The sequence below is a fragment of the Daucus carota genome, chromosome 3 (genome assembly GCF_001625215.2).
Source record: "Daucus carota subsp. sativus chromosome 3, DH1 v3.0, whole genome shotgun sequence".
NCBI lineage: Eukaryota > Viridiplantae > Streptophyta > Magnoliopsida > Apiales > Apiaceae > Daucus > Daucus carota.
Window position 1 is genome coordinate 61,791,254 of NC_030383.2, and position 16,112 is coordinate 61,807,365.

Genomic DNA, 16,112 nt, shown 5'->3' on the forward strand with positions numbered 1-16,112 from the left:
CCGCTAATTTCCCTATAAATGAACTCAAAAACGGTTGATTTTGTATAAAATAAACCATGGTAAAATCTATTGGATGCATCTGTATCTGTCCAAAAAATTCTATTGGATGCACCCTTACCAACACTGTTTTCTATACTCTACATTGGCTACATGCAAAAGTTTCTACCACAACATTTAACATTAATTTATTACTACAGGACAGTTGAACCTACCGAAGTAACAACTAAAATTTATTAACCATCATCAAGAGCTAGTTTACTTTTGGCTGTTCTTGAGGAGCCTTTTGACAGTAAAATCTTGTCCCACTGTTTAGAAGATGAACACACCATAAAGAAGCTCTTGTTCATTTTTTTTTTTACCTCGAGCACAATGGGGAGGAAACCAAAATCTGCAGATCATCACAATCTTCAGGTACTTCCTACACTCTTACTAGCAAAATGCTCAGAGTTTGAAGTGTGTGCTGGTTTGTGGTACATTTTTGCTTTGAATTATTGATGCATGTAGCTATTAGATTTTATGTTACCTGAACATGGCTAAAAGTGTCCAAAGATACTGTTCGATTTCCGGGTTCGGCAATAGTTTGAAAATTTTACATATTCTGGCCTTAACTTAGTGTTGAAATGTCCATACCATCCGAGTGTCTGAGTGTCCGACATGAGTACTCGAGGCAAATTGAAGAATCCGGGTATCATAGAATTTAGATCAGGGTTTTGAGTTTTAATTTTAGATATATTTATGCAGTGGCGGATCTAGAACAATTATAGAGAGGGGGCACCATAATAATTTATGTGAACTTGAGTTTTGTGTGTTTGTGTAGTAACATTTTTACATTGACTTTGAGGCACAAACCTTGCATGCATCACTACTTGTGGCCTTATATTAAGATAATAATAATGTAGGTTTAGAAATATATAATAGCTTGTTAGAGTATGTTTTAATGACTGGGATCAGTTGAGTGGTTGAGAGGGGGGTGAATATCAGGGGATCATTGAACTAAAGGAAGTTTTCGATTTTTGTGAGGTGTTTGTGTTGGAGTGTCAAGGGAATTATCACTGGTTATGTGATGAGTAATTGAGTAATTTCGAGTATTTATGATGATCAGATTGTTATCTGTAGGAATGGATTGAACATTTTTGGGCATATTATTGTACTTGTATGAGGACTAACTGATTAAGACAACATATCTGATCTGTTTTCCCGGATGAAGATTTAAGTAATTTCTTGATGTAATTTTCCTGTCATTGTGCACTTGTTCCCATACATTGTTTAAAAGTTTGTTTTGGCACCCGTCGGTTGAAGTTTGGAATCATGATATTGCTTGTAGGTTCATGACAGAACTAATAGCATACCAGTCACAAAGAGATATATGAAGGTCCGACAGTCAGAGCGCCTAAAGAACATAGCACGAACCCGTCGTGCTGAAAAGCTGGAGAATGGAGATGTTAATGAGCCAATAAATCTTGAGGAAAGTGAGAGAGATGATGAGCTAGAAATTGTTCAAATTGATGAGATTGAGGAGCCTATCCCCTGTGGCAAAAGTTTGGAAGAAAAAGTCGACCAACTTGTGGAGGATGTCGAAATATTAAAGTCTAAGGTGATTGTTCATTAATTATTTTCTTTAAGTATTTTTTTCTATTGCTGGACTAACTCACATTGGGAATGACTGGTTAGGTTAATGAGCGAGACTTTCCAACTGATGGCTCTTCGGAACTTAAATACAAAACCCTTTATATACGCTCTCAGAAAAAGGTAATATTTCTAATGCTACCTAATTATTTATCATCCATCTTTGACATCTTGAAACTCAACCATATTTTTATCTATCTTTATGGTTCTATGATTTATAGATTCAGTCATTGGCATTCGAAAATGGAAAGCTCAGCAATCAATTGTTAATTGCTCATGCAAAGATTGAGAAGGTACGACTTCTGAATATGCCATAGTTTCAATATAAGATTCATCTGGTAACCACTACTGAGAAGAAATTCTCTTTCTATTGTTTATGCTTCTACTAACTAGGAACTTTTTCTGGTTATGCAACATAATTTATATTGCTTTGGATTTGAATTATACATGAAAGGTGAACCAGATTTTGAAATTATGGCCTCTGGTTATTTCCAGGCAAGCAGCCACGATGATTTTTGATATGTCTTGCTAACATATCTTACATCAACAATATGATTGCAAACTATGTTTCTCAGTACCCTTGAACATAAAGGCCAATCATTAAGTGATAACAGAACAGGAGATTTTTTTTATAGCTATGTTCTATTATATACCTTGATAAAATTCCATCTTCCAATTAGAGTTAACTGTTGCATAGAGAATGTGGTAACTGACTGATTACAATTTCCAATATCTGTTTACAGCATGAAAATGGGAAGGACTTTGTAGCCAAATTGAAGGAGGTCCTGGAATCAAATCTGACAAAGGCAACTGAAACATTAGTAAAACTATCTTCTCAAGCAGTGTTTCCTGGGTCTCCTCATCCTCCTCATCCAGATCGTGTGATTGATTTGGAAGTTCAAGCCCATGAAAAAAGGCAAAAGAAAGGAAGCAAATAGCACCAGAATTGTAGTTGTCGATTGAAAACTATGTTAGTTGTCGATTGAAAACTCTGTTAGTCAGCTGTATCTATGAAAACTACGTGTTAACTACGTTGTGATGTAGTCCCATGATTTACTTATCAAGTACTTATTGAACTTTTGAGTCAGTTTGAAAATATTTGGCAAACAAGAAACTTGACATCGGAGAACAGTAAACATATTTTCAGTAAACAATAAGCAGACACCATGGCTGTAGAAAGTTAAAAGATTCGTTCTCATATACTTAACAAGAATTATTATAAACTTTGCGATAATTCATGTAGTGCAGGAATGGTATATGCGCGAAAGCCAAAATTCATCTACATCATTCAGAGAATGAGAAACCATGTCTATCAGTGAGAGGTGTCTTGGGAGCTTCATTATCTGCATCCTCGCCTTCCTCTTCTTCCGGAATGGTTTGGGGAACAGATGAGAAGTCCAAACACACGCCTGTTATATCATGCTCATACGATTCTGTGAGGTCCTGAGACGTGAGCTGATGGTACTCAACGAGCTGGTTAAGGCATTGATTCTCCCTGGTTAAAGCAGCATTCTCGTTTGCCAATCTGGACTTTTCAGCGAGAAGTGCCTCCATTTGTAACCTCATCTGCAAAAACAAGTACAAAAAGATTTGAGTTCGATCTTAATGAAGATGTTTTTGTCTGATTTTCTATTTCACCAAAACCTTTGGCTCTAAACTGAAAGAATAGCGTCAAATTTACCAGATCATCTTCCTCTGGTCGAATTCCTTTGGCAAATCCATCTCGAAGCCTCCTGTTTTCCTCCTCAAGAAGAGAGCAGCGCTCCTGCAGAAAACTTAAATCAGATTTCACTGATTTCAGTTCTCTGGCGATGGAAGTTGCTTTTTTCGCCATAGACATTGCAATCTTCAAAAAACAGTATGAACTATGAGTTTTAGTAAATCATATCTATCTGCACCAATCATAAAATAAATCATATGGCATGAAAATCATATAAAACTTACATTTTTCGCTTTCTTGAAATTCCCCAACCCGTACGGACTCTGGCCATTCTCTTTCACCTTATCCCCTTCGTCATTTGGACATTCTTTCCTTTTCATTCCTCGCTTACCTTCTTCAGTCTCTTCATCATCCCCCTTTTGTTGTTCTTCATTAAATTGTTTATCCTCTTCCTTCGCCTTCTCTACAGTTTCACGAACTATTTGTGACAATGTGGGAGGCCTAGACAGTTCCCTTGCCCCCTAAACAAATTAGACAGAGTACACATAAGACTCTACTGCAGAACAATGACCACATTACAGAATTTTAAAAGAGAATCAAATAAATAACATCTAGGATCATACATTCTCAATACCCCCCTCAGTCAAAACCGCAATTCAAGATTCAAGAGTAGATCATTAGAAGTGCAACTTCTGAGTAATAATCTAACTTGAACATCCGCTTTTATTTATTCATTTGACTACTGGGGCACCTAGACTTAAACTCCACCACTAGTGCATTACCTAAGCTACAATATCACAGTATTTTCTCGGCTCCCCTAAACCTGTATCTTATCATCAACATTGCTTAATTGCATCATACTATCATCAACGCTTGGCAAATTCCTATATTACTTTTTTGACACTTGCTTATACTTATATTATGTTCTGACAGTGACAATTAAGCATCACAAATCTTGCACACAACTGATCTAGAGTAACATTTTAATTAACAGCATCGAGAAATGAGATCGAATACCTGGAGAGCATTATCCAGACTACCAGATAATTGAGAAAGAGAATTCGAAACAGAGTCAAACCCTCTAAGCAACAGCAATGAATCCTCCTTCAACCTTTTCGCCCTCTCGATTTTTCCCTCATTCTGCAAACAATTTTATAAATCACCCATTAGCACATTCTTAATAAAGCTACAAACTTTAATCAAGAAATATTTTTTCCCTCATTCTGCAAACAATTTTATAAATCACCCATTAGCACATTCTTGCTAAATATAAAAACTTTAATTAAGAATTTTTCCCCCCTCATTATGCAAACAATTTTATAAATCATCCATTAACTCATTCTTACTAAAGCTACAAACTTTAATCAAGAAACTAGACAATCACTAGCTCAACAAAAAAGCCCTTCTTATTAATTTTACCTCTAGTGTGGGCAAAGATTGATCAATGGCCTTTCGATTCTCAAGAAGCGTATCGACCCGATTGCGAAGAGCACTCCAGAAACTGGAATCTGAAGAAGGGCTGATCACAGAAGTTGAATCCATGGAGCTCCCAGATTGCTACAATTAATTACCCAATTCAATGTGAAAAAACAAAAAAAAAATAAATTTTTAAATAAAATTATAAACTCGAAATCTCGAAAAATCTAATGATCTGAGTTGGGATTTTAATGTACCTTAAAAAGGGTAACTGGAGATGATGAAGATAGTTGAACTGAAGTTGCCATTATAGCTGTGTTTGATCTATTTGTGAGATAGAGATAAAGAGTTTATGTTTAACGGCTAGTTTTCAAAGGAGCTGAATATTTTGAAAAAGGGGTTTGATTTATTTTATTTATTTATATGTGTGGCTAGCTAACGTTATAAATTACTATTTATTATTTTATGGAGATATAGTGGATGTTTTATATTATTTTGTTCTTCGATTTTAGCCGATTGGTTTAAAGTAATGAGACCCTTCTTTTCTTCCCGTTGGTCATGTTTTACTTTTAAGATTTAAGTACCTAATCACCTCACCTAAGCTTGGTGAGTACAAGTATTTTAAGCGTAATTTTCCGATACTCCAGTTTATTTACGATTTTTTCACTACTTAACACATATACCGAGACATGTATAATATAGAATTTCATAAACTTTTTTATAATTTTATTTTTCTGAATAAATTTTTGAACATTAAACTTTTATTTAGAAAAAAAATCATTTAAAATGATTAATAAAAATATACTATATAAAAAATTTAAAATATGTGTCAAACCGTTTAGACTAAATATTAACAACCTGACGGGGGTCAGGGAATATTAATTTATACGATCTAGTTAAAGTACTAGGAGCATTTTTCGCATTAAAGAGTTCAAAGATTCTTAGGATAATTCCGGAATAAAACTTGGTAATCCAAATTCGAATCTATTGTTGGAGGCGGCCTTACCATCTTTAGAACGAGTAATTCTGCAATGATAAAGTGTAAACAGAACAAATATCAGCAGATGCGAGTATGCAACAGAAAATTGCAATTCATGTGTACTAGATAGCATCAACAAGGAGAATTTTGCGGGGATAAAAAACAATGAAATTTAAGCTAGCTCGAATATGTGGCTACAATAAATCATGAACGAGCATATTCAAGAATAAATCGAAGTCCTGGGAACTAGAAAGCTAAACTTTAGGTCCTAATCTAGTTGTAAAAGAGTTTGTTACAGCTATGTTGCATAATCTGGTACTAGCTTATGTAAGTATGCAGACTGGAATCTAGAACAGCACATAGAGGAGATAATGCTGATATGGATAATGTGCTGGAACTACCCGTGTTTGATTTCAAGGCGCTTGAGTTGGGATTCAAGTTCATTTTCATCACCGTCTTCCTCAGAGTCCTGATGATCTTCTCCTTCAGGGTCGTTATCATCCAATGGAGCCAGCATAGCGGAAGAGCTTTTAAACATATCCTTGATCTCATCAATACCTTCATCAGAAATGAAATTGCCATCAATGTTAAGCAGCTTAAACCCTGGTTTGGCTATAACTGTCTGAGCCAAAACTCTGGCACCGGCCCTTCTAATTAGGTTTGTGCTCAGATCAACTTCGTTTAAGTGTGCACAACCCTGCTCCAGAGCATTTGCAATTTGAATAGCACCCTCGTCCTTCAATTCATTTTCAGACAAGTTTAGTTTGAGTAGCAAACGTTGTGAAGTTATTAGGCTTGACAGAGCGGGAGCTGCTTTGGCAGTAATCTCGTTTCCAGACATCTCTAGAACTTTGAGTAAAGTAGCAGACTCCCTGAGAGCATTAGCAAGAGCTATGCAACCTTCATCTGCTAGATTGAGGTAGCTGAGGTTAAGTTCACTAAGATTAGGACATCCGGGGAGTGCTTTACTTAAAGCAACTCCGGATTCTATACCAAACATATTGTCACGTAAATCAAGCTTCTTCAGATTGTTACAAGTTCCAAGTGCTTCAGCCAAAGCAACTCCCCCTTCAGAGGCAACCCTCGTGGAAGAACAGCGGAAATTTTCTAATGCAGGAGAATGTTTCACAAGTTCTGAGATGGCAATTGCGCCTTCATCCCCTGTCATGTTGTTATGAAACTGAAGCACCTTTAGTTTCTCAGTGGAAGGTATCAATTCACATACAGCTTGTGCAGCAGCTTCTGAAATACCATTATTTATAAGATAAAGCTCCTCCAAGTTACGCTGCGACTTCAAGAGGCTCTCAAATGCCCTTACACCCTTTTCTCCCAATGCATTATCAGATAAGTTCAGATACCTTAGTTCACAACCATCCAGGACAGATGAAAACATTTTCATGACTTCAATAGCTTCGTCCTCTGGTCTTCCTGCAACAAAATCTGATAAATCGACTTCTTTCAGTTGATCCTTGAGAGCTGACAAAAAGGCTTGAGCAACACGAGCAGAATCTGACCCAAAACTACGATTGCTGAAACAAATCTTTGTATACTTATTTCCTTGCCTACTCAGTGGTTCTAGCAACCTTTCAGCTTCCTCTGCATTGATAAAGGCCCGGGAACCTCCAGATATATCAAATACAGTATCATGAGTTGTCGTACCTTTCTCAGTTATTACTGATCCGTCTTCCTTTGCCTTTAGTGGCCCTCTTCTGACTGCTTCAATCATAAGTTTACTAGACTCTTTAGCATAACGTTGTACAGCTAAACTTCCATCACCATCGGGCTCCTTCTCAAAGTGTAGTTTAGCAGAAGCATAAGCCAATTCTTCAATCTTCTTGGAAATTTCTTCAGCTTCTTCTTTGCCCAGCAGACCATATTTTCTAGATAGGACAGATGGTGTCGTAAGATTCTTGGTCATTCGCTCAACAAGCATTAGCCTTGTGCTTGGACTAAGAGGCCACAGTTTGACAGAGATCGGGCCGTAATGAAATGCAGAATCCATCTAAAGTTGCCTGGTACCATAATCAAATTCAAAAAACCCAGAAGTAATTACATCAAACCTTAATCTAGAATTTAACACGACAGGAACAAAAACTCAACGTTTTCAGATCTGCAGTTCTATTAAGTCCTATATTTTTGGTTGTAATGCATAAATGCTTCAGCATTTGCCTAGCTCGAAGTTCCCAAGTCAAAATTCAAAATCTGTACATGGGTACATCGTATGTGTGTTGATTATATCATTTGGCCAAATCGAGGAACAAACACTTAAATATGTTACAGAAGATGATCGAAGGCACTCTATGCAACACAGGTATAAGATAGTCACAGACTCACAGTTGTACAAAAACCAACCCAGAAAACTAAAACACGGAGCAGAGCAGATACGAAGGGCTATTAAGATGAAATTAAAGGGACACATCTAATATCTTTAGACAACTTGTTTATCCTTGTATTGAATATCTATGCAACAGACATAGGTTCAGCATGAATTTGTAAATGTTAAGTCCATCTCAGACAGAACAAATTTCTTAAAGCAATGGCATGAAGTTTCATAAGTAATAATATGTGTGGCATTACTATCACTTTATCACCTTATTACAACCTAAGAAAATTATGAAACCTCTATGACAAAACACAAAACCACTATCCTCCGCTTAACCTGAATACAAATCAACAGCAAAACTGACAAATAACTTTCTTAGTATGCATCTATGCTCCCGTAAAATTATACGAGCAATAAATATCTCGTCCTAATTCCTCTAGTATGAAGCGAAGGCATTAGGTACTGTAATAGCAGTCATTTTATGCACAGCTAAATTGACACTAGTTTTTACACAGTCTGTATATGAAAAAAGAACTATAAGTACTTTATGACAAAGAAGAACAATAAAGGTTGAATCTTTACACAAACATTAGTTCAAGAATCAAACGGGCATGATTAGAAATCCAGATAAACAAAAAAAAATTCAAATTTTGCGCACAAAGCAAATGAAGAATCAAATGGGCATGATTAAAAATCCAGACAAACAACAAAGATTTAATTTTTTCACACACAATATATCAAGAATCAAATGGGCATGATTAAAAATTCAAGATAAACAATAAAGATTCAATTTTGCACACAAACTATGTCAAGGAATTAAAAGGGTATGATTAAAAATTCAAGATAAACAATAAAGATTCAATTTTTGCAGACAAACTATATTAAAAATCTAAAGGGTATGATTAAAAATCCAAATAAACAATAAAGATCAAATTTTTATTCGGAGTTTAATAAGAATTTAGATACTTACAGGTTACAAACAGACTGACAGAGAATTGAAACCCTGGAGAAGTAGTGTAATTGAGTGGAGGAGAGGGGGAGTTATTTTGAAAGCGTTTTTTTGTGGTACTCTGGAAACGTCTCTCAACTGCTTCTTGGATAGGGTAGAATTTGAAAGGGTTTCTTTAAGAATAAAATACGATTTTGGAGGGAAATGAATAGCACTAATTTTGGTCTTTTCTTTTCTTTGTAGATTTATGATTTGCACATTTTTTTTCTTCACTGTTTGATTTGTTATTGCACATTTTTTCTTCACCGTTTGATTTAGTAAAAAGAGTCAAGATAATGAGACTATTTGACAAATAATTATTTACAAAAATAAAAACTTATTTTCAGATAAAAATATATGTAATATTGTATCTTTTTTAAAAATAAAAAGTAAGAAAGTGTTTTATATCCGTTATATTTATTTTTTTTAAAAAAATTAACTACATATCCACTTACCGATATCCACTTACCGAAAATGAGCTTTTATCTGAAAAATAAGGTAAGTCAAACGTTCCGAATGCAATATCTCGATACCATTGCTTAGGGCAACGTAAACAAGCATCTTGAGATGATGATTAACAAATCTAAGGAATATGAGACCCGCCTGTATTTACATGCACTCACAAATTAAAAACACATACGTGTGTCATGTTATTTGTATAAAGTTTTGAGACACCTGAAAAGTACTTTACATGTAAAAAAAAAAGCTACAATACATTTAGATCATGGAGGTCTCTGTTCACACAGGCGGCCTATTCCTTGCCCTCCCGAGATGGTATTCAGATATATATCAACTATCCACCAAGCATCGTCGGGCTCATCAGCAGGGCTCGCGGATCTTGTGTTTTTATATATCAACACTGTCTGGCATTCTACTATATCAGATTGACCCCGTCGTGTTATATTGGAGGCCCCGTTCTACTATATCAAAATGACCCCCGTCGTGTTATTTTGGAGGCCTCTCGAGGGCATGCCAACCAAATTTTCCTTTTCTGAAGTCTGCCAAGATACGAAATGCTGCTTGATTACCGTCTCCATTGAACAAGTGATTTGCAAGTTTTTGTACGAATCTGTGAAATATGGGTAGGTAAGGTTAATTATTAGGATCAATAAAAGATACTCCCTCTAAATTAAAGATTTTATAATAGGTTCTAATATCTTTTCTGATTCCCTGATATGGCAAGGCGTTTAGAATGTGTAACTGTTAGGACCAAGGAAAATGAGAATCGGAGAACAGAAAGAAGATCAGAGCTTCACAATCCAAACTCACGTTTTACCACAAGTGGAATCTGCATCAAGTTTATAACGTTGGCACAGAACTGCATTTCCTGGAAAAAAAGCCACAAAATTATGAGCAGAGACGTGGGGAAATAGTTCCTGCTAGACAGATGTAAGTAAGATTTATACTGAATCCTAAAAATAGTACTCAGACGACCTACATGAGAACAGAAGAAGAAAAGCAACAAGAAATGTACACTGATAAAAAACTAATTAATGGTTCACATGTATCTTTTATTTAATAGAAAAAACTAAACAACACTTATTGGAGGAGTATGGCATATTCTTCCATTAACAACTGATAATTTTTCAATGTACAGGTAAGTTGATCTACTAGTAACTATATTAAGATGATAATACAGAAAGGAAGGATACACACCAACTGATGGAAACTTTGTAAGCATCTGGACAAGAATGGCTGCAACATCAGCAAAATCATAGGATCTATCCCCAATGTCATCACACATTGCAAGCTTAATGGCAGCAGACTGATCACTAATTCTCATTGGGATTATTCCAGGGGAATCTAACAACTCCAGGTCAGTCCCAAAACGAACCCATCTTTTGAAAAGCAATATAGACGAAAATGTTTTAAATTAGCACTCACACACTGCCCAGTGTAAGATATGAGAAAAATAAAATAAAAATTAAAAAATTCACATGTAGTAGTCTCAGTTTCAGGTGAATCTGAAGCTTAAAAGACTGTGAGCATGCATTCATCATTGATAGATTAATCATGAAACGTAAATGGTATTACATACTTCAGTACTCTGGTAACACCAGGTCTTGGAGCAGCTAGACACATGCGCCGCTTCAGCAAACGGTTGATCAAAGATGATTTGCCAACATTTGGATATCCTACTATTCCAGCTCGAACCTGGAAAACAGTAAAGAACATCCTAATAAAGCAAGTCCAAATGTCAAGTTGTCAGGTGGAGAAGTAGGATTCATTGAAAGTACAAACTTGAGTATACTTCATTGTACATACTTGATTTACAATAAATAAATAATATATGTACCTCTATATATGTGTGTGTGTGTTTGTGTGTGTGTATAATGAAGAGGTTGCATATAAGTTTAAGCATCTCTCTCTTTAAGGAAAAGGGGAGTAGCCACTATATCCCGCTCATAGAGCAAGGTCTAAATGTAGGCAACTTACATCTACCCAAGAGAGTAGAGAGGCTTACAGGGCAAGGTGATGACCCTTGTAAATTTTTTAACCAAACACAACACACCTAATTGAAGCATTAACTTTGGAGCATCTTATACATAGAATAAACAGAAATTAATGTTCTAAAGACCATCTGGACCCCCCACCCACCAAGTTGAGCTTTGGTGCTAGCCATGGTAGCAAGTCAGACAACGGAAGGGATCAAAGAGACTAGCAGCCATAGCCTATAGACTGCCCGAGGAGAATTCCAGGGTTATGACCTAGGCAAATTTGGATTTTTCTTTCCTTTAGCGACTTTCAGCTTACATATACCAAAATATTAGAACACAGATCTCTACATAAATAAGTGCCTACTCATACTCACTAGTAGCTTGACAACTTATTTCACTGCTCAATGACGGATTTCTTGCTTAGTGGGATGTTTAACATGAACACCATATGTAGAAAGAAAATAATTGATATGATGTTAGTGAAGCATGATGAAATGTCCACACAATCTGCAAACTAGAGTAACATACCGGACGGGGAAGTAGCCCTTTTGCTCTGCGCTTTATATTTACTCCAGCAGCTAGGGTCTTTGCTAACCTCCCCATCTTCAAGGCTCCCTGCACTTTCAACATGACATGACTTTTAAAACCCATATTTTAATGAGATACCCAGAAAGCAAAACCAAAAGAAGTATCGTGACATACCATTCCAAGCTTTCCATTGGCGAAGACAACCTTAGTTCCCTGGTTGGCATAATAAGATGCCCAGGCATTACGGTCGGCAGCAGATATCATGTCTTCTCTGTTTAAAACTAAGATTCTTTTTCGGTTACCAAGCCACGAATCCATCTGCTCACATAAGTTCCATAGAAGAAACGTATACATTTAGGAATACAGGTTTTAGTTACCGGCTCAAAATGGCCTCAATTTTACATTAACAGATATACATTGATATAGCACCAAGCTTTTCACATTATATATTATGTAGTACCGAGAGTAAATTTACACACATGGGTTTTTAACAGGAAAATGCATAATTTTAAGAAAAATGCATGATTGCAAAAAACTTTTCGTAATTTGCAACAGATTTTCATATCTTTTCAAGATTTTTCTCTTGAATCCGGACATATTAGAATTTAGATATGTTTGATTTGGCTCAGTGTAACTTCGTTTATTTGTTTTTTGCTAGATGGACATATTAGATATTTAGCAGCTCACAATGTCAGACGTGAGTTTTGAGAGTGTTTGTAACATAGTTACAAAGTCTGGTTTACATAGAGGCCCCTGGCGGGGTCCTAATACTCACGATCGAATATGGAGATTTGCCTTATTGCCCCTTAGGGGGCTTAGAATATATTAAAATAAGGCAAGTGTTAAATTACTATATCTCATATGCGGCTTTCCCACACCAAAAGGTTCCAAGGAGTTGGAGTGTTGGACATCTAATGGCCACTTTTTGCTTGTGCTCGGGTATGGTTATAATGATATGGAGATGCATATTCAATTGATATTCTTCAATGTTGTGAAGTATATGTTGTATCCAGTTCATGTGTATAATTAAACAAGTAAAGATTGCTGGGAAAAGATGAAGGATAAACCAAGTACATTATATTACTGGATATCCGCAAGCAATAGTAAGTAAATTATAACATGCAGATAATGACAAATAAAATAGAAATTAAAGGGCAGAAGTAATTCACCTGAGGATGACTAGTGGACATTGGAATTCTTGCATCTCGCACCTCTATCACAACATCCATCAATTTTAGCTGTTCTTTTAGTTCTTTTTCAGTTTTTGCAATATGACCAGGATACCACTACTCAATTAGCAGCAGGGTAAGTGTACAGAAACCAGAATAAGTAACTCAAAGATGCAGTATAAGATGCTCTCTTAAACATATGGACTCCATCTTACCTGAACAGGCCGCAATGCTTTTGTCCAATGATAGAGTTCATTATCAAGATCGACCCAGTCAAATTCGTCTTCATGATTGTTAAATGTGTCACTAAAATGCAAATTACTGTTTCCATACCAACCTGGAGTATTCCCACCAACAATCTGAAATGGTGCAAACTCAAATTATATCCTTGTTTCCACCAATTTCATGATAAATTTCCTATGATAATATATATTTATATACACTGATAGAAGCACGGAATATGGAATCCACACGTTAATTTCTGTTAGACAATTAGAAATGGTAATGAACGATGAATTACAAATTCACGACATCACAGTCATAAGTTAAGTGCAAAAGAAAAAGCTATTTATGGCTTATCGAAAGTGGCTGCGTCCTTACAAACTGACATAGTGACATTTGTGCTTGGACCTGAAAAAACTAGGATATAGAAACAAAACAAATTCATGCTATAGCATCTCCTTGTGACTTTTGACACTGCTCAACCATATAATATGAGTATTGAGAGATTTAGAGCATGTATTATAATAATCATGTGACAGATACAGAGATGCCAAACTTGTGGTTGTATATAGTCTTACAGTTCTGGCATTTCGACTTGCATTGAACGCTCTTATTGCATTATTGGGGTAGTTGCACTGGCTTTACTAGGAACAATCAAACACAAAATGAATTGTTCCACTTTATAAAGGAAATTTTCAAGTAATACGAGGACATTATACATTATTTTCACTCATAACATACTAGTACACAGCAGCCTGATTTAAAAATTAAAGCAGTCTACTTGCATGATAACTAAATGCTTAAAAGAACTTAACAATTGACATAGCTCATATCGACAATTAACTCCACTGAGGCATCATCGAACCATCTTCCACTCTGACGAACCATAACAATGAACTTAAAAAACTCCAGATAGTTAAAACCCAAACCTCTCAAAATCTACTGCTTCAAACTAATTTCTAAAGATTTCAAAAGACGATTTCTTTGTAAGGACTCCAAAAATTTCACCCCTTAGATTTTACAAGCTTCATTTCATCATCTAATTAGTCAGCAAAAAAACAGAACTTTACAATTAAATAGTAATCACATAAAAGGACAACAACAAAATGAACAAAACAAGGACATTCTGAAAAACCCATCAATAAATTAAGCTAATTTCCACATTGCATAAAGTGAACAACCAAATTGCAAGACTTTAATCAAATGTGATGGGGATAGAGAGAGATAGAGGGAGAGAGGGGGAGAGATGGGGGAGGGAGATAGAGGGAGAGAGGGAGAGAGAGAGAGAGAGATAGTGGGAGAGAGAGAAAGAGAGAGGGAGAGAGAGGAGGAGAGGGAGAGGAGAGGGAGGGAGGGAGAGAGGGGGGGAGAGATTACCTGAATAGTGGAGGTGGGGTGGGTTGGAGAAGCAGCGCAAACAGTAGACAAAGGTCTGGTTCTTGGGTGAGGCCCACTAATAAGTGATGGTGCTGCAGAGTTCTTCTTGAGACAACAAAGCCCAGATGATATCTGAACAAGAAGATGAGCTCCCATTGCTATAATTTTACTATCTAACAATTCTCAACACCGCTTAATCCATGTTTGCCTTTATATATGTGTTCTCACGTCAAACACCATATACAAGAGACCGAGTTCAGTTTTTTCCCCAGAAAAGATAAGACGGTTCACAGAGGAAAGAAAATAAAAATGGAGAAGCAATTAATTAAAAAAAAAGTTATTTTTCCAAAATATTTAAGTGGCTGTTTGGCTTAGACAACTTCTAGCTCCAACAAGAAACCAGTTTCCACTAATCTTGACTTGTTTGGGTAAAAAGTAAGAAGCATTTGTGCTGAGAATCTAATTTTTATTTCAGTACTTATACTTTGTTCCATTGTTCCAAATAATAATCACTTGTAAATTTTAATTTAATTCTCACTTCTATTTCACTTTTTTACTTTAAGTAAAAATATCTTTTGTTAAATTTGTCCAAAAGGCCCCTAAATTATAAAAAATATTTTTGAAAATATTGATTTAAAAACATTAAAAAGACTATTTACGACTATTGTAACTATATTTGCAAACGATCAACCAAAATCAACCACAAATTTCAAACATATTTACAATCATTCAATCACAAGTGCAATTTTACATACTATGTTACACAACAAGTTTGCTTCCACGCCTAAAGTAAAAATAAATTAAATATACATACAATATACACACATCTAAAATGTCTGACTTGCTCGTATCAAGCAATTACTAAAATCCCATTTGCAAAACCCTAGATTACTCTTGACAAAATCCCAAATTATCAGAACCCAACCTTATAAATTCCTCATTTATCAAACCTTAGAGATTCTTTTATCTCCCATCGATTCCCAACAATCCCACCTCTCTTTTCTACTTTTTCGAGCTTTATACATTGGCTATGTCGCACTGTTAACTTTTCTGCGCTCTCGTTCCCGAAACACAAGAGATGTTTAACTGTGACGGTCCAGGAATCCGGGGGCCTGGATTCTGACGTCACCACATAAAACCCATTTTTAAACACTTTCGAAAACCTGTAAATTTTTTTTTTTTATTTTTTTATTTTTTATTTTTCAAAAGATAATAAAATCAGAGAATTTAAAACCTGAAAACATTAAATAAGAGATTTGAATGAGAACATAAATCGAATGATTTCAAAACCTGAATTTCAAACTTGAAAGCCATAATAGGAGAATTTCAAGAGAACATTTAAACTTTAATAACTGATTCGAAAGAGAACATTTAAACCCCCTAAAA

General features: G+C 35.6%; 4 protein-coding genes across 4 annotated transcripts; 1 reads left to right on the top strand and 3 right to left on the bottom strand.

Annotated features, from left to right (window-relative positions):
* The first annotated feature begins 253 nt into the window (after positions 1-253).
* Positions 254-2,697, top strand: LOC108210499 (uncharacterized). Its single transcript, XM_017381819.2, has 5 exons — positions 254-411; positions 1,325-1,594; positions 1,672-1,749; positions 1,848-1,919; positions 2,370-2,697. Exons 1-5 carry the CDS (start codon positions 370-372, stop codon positions 2,562-2,564), a joined length of 657 nt encoding a protein of 218 aa, XP_017237308.1. The 5' UTR covers positions 254-369; the 3' UTR covers positions 2,565-2,697.
* Positions 2,698-2,797: 100 nt separating this feature from the next.
* LOC108210498 (stress response protein NST1) lies at positions 2,798-5,114 on the bottom strand. The gene is made up of 6 exons (XM_064090186.1): positions 4,960-5,114; positions 4,706-4,843; positions 4,304-4,426; positions 3,571-3,807; positions 3,308-3,472; positions 2,798-3,192 (listed from the first exon to the last, which is right to left on the bottom strand). Exons 1-6 carry the CDS (start codon positions 5,008-5,010, stop codon positions 2,911-2,913), a joined length of 996 nt encoding a protein of 331 aa, XP_063946256.1. The 5' UTR covers positions 5,011-5,114; the 3' UTR covers positions 2,798-2,910.
* Positions 5,115-5,801: 687 nt separating this feature from the next.
* Positions 5,802-9,227, bottom strand: LOC108210497 (RAN GTPase-activating protein 1). The gene is made up of 2 exons (XM_017381817.2): positions 8,975-9,227; positions 5,802-7,693 (listed from the first exon to the last, which is right to left on the bottom strand). Exon 2 carries the CDS (start codon positions 7,681-7,683, stop codon positions 6,079-6,081), a length of 1,605 nt encoding a protein of 534 aa, XP_017237306.1. The 5' UTR covers positions 7,684-7,693; positions 8,975-9,227; the 3' UTR covers positions 5,802-6,078.
* Positions 9,228-9,618: 391 nt separating this feature from the next.
* LOC108214106 (DAR GTPase 3, chloroplastic) lies at positions 9,619-15,052 on the bottom strand. The gene is made up of 9 exons (XM_017385905.2): positions 14,727-15,052; positions 13,343-13,486; positions 13,128-13,244; positions 12,133-12,276; positions 11,959-12,045; positions 11,031-11,146; positions 10,649-10,830; positions 10,262-10,319; positions 9,619-10,061 (listed from the first exon to the last, which is right to left on the bottom strand). The coding sequence occupies exons 1-9, from the start codon at positions 14,880-14,882 to the stop codon at positions 9,938-9,940; spliced, it is 1,128 nt and encodes a 375-aa protein (XP_017241394.1). The 5' UTR covers positions 14,883-15,052; the 3' UTR covers positions 9,619-9,937.
* Between the last annotated feature and the right edge of the window lie 1,060 nt (positions 15,053-16,112).

Excerpts from the sequence above, each read along its gene's own strand:
- LOC108214106 (XM_017385905.2), bottom strand. The coding sequence starts at position 14,882 with ATGGGAGCTCATCTTCTTGTTCAGATATCATCTGGGCTTTGTTGTCTC. Across the intron at positions 13,487-14,726 it reads ACCCCACCTCCACTATTCAG|ATTGTTGGTGGGAATACTCC; the intron begins GTAATCTCTCCC and ends GCACCATTTCAG. Across the intron at positions 10,320-10,648 it reads TACAAAGTTTCCATCAGTTG|GAAATGCAGTTCTGTGCCAA; the intron begins GTGTGTATCCTT and ends CTTTTTTTCCAG.
- LOC108210497 (XM_017381817.2), bottom strand. The coding sequence starts at position 7,683 with ATGGATTCTGCATTTCATTACGGCCCGATCTCTGTCAAACTGTGGCCT.
- LOC108210499 (XM_017381819.2), top strand. The coding sequence starts at position 370 with ATGGGGAGGAAACCAAAATCTGCAGATCATCACAATCTTCAG. Across the intron at positions 412-1,324 it reads CAGATCATCACAATCTTCAG|GTTCATGACAGAACTAATAG; the intron begins GTACTTCCTACA and ends TATTGCTTGTAG. Across the intron at positions 1,920-2,369 it reads CTCATGCAAAGATTGAGAAG|CATGAAAATGGGAAGGACTT; the intron begins GTACGACTTCTG and ends ATCTGTTTACAG.
- LOC108210498 (XM_064090186.1), bottom strand. The coding sequence starts at position 5,010 with ATGGCAACTTCAGTTCAACTATCTTCATCATCTCCAGTTACCCTTTTT. Across the intron at positions 4,844-4,959 it reads CTCCAGTTACCCTTTTTAAG|CAATCTGGGAGCTCCATGGA; the intron begins GTACATTAAAAT and ends AATTAATTGTAG. Across the intron at positions 4,427-4,705 it reads AATCTTTGCCCACACTAGAG|AATGAGGGAAAAATCGAGAG; the intron begins GTAAAATTAATA and ends AATTGTTTGCAG.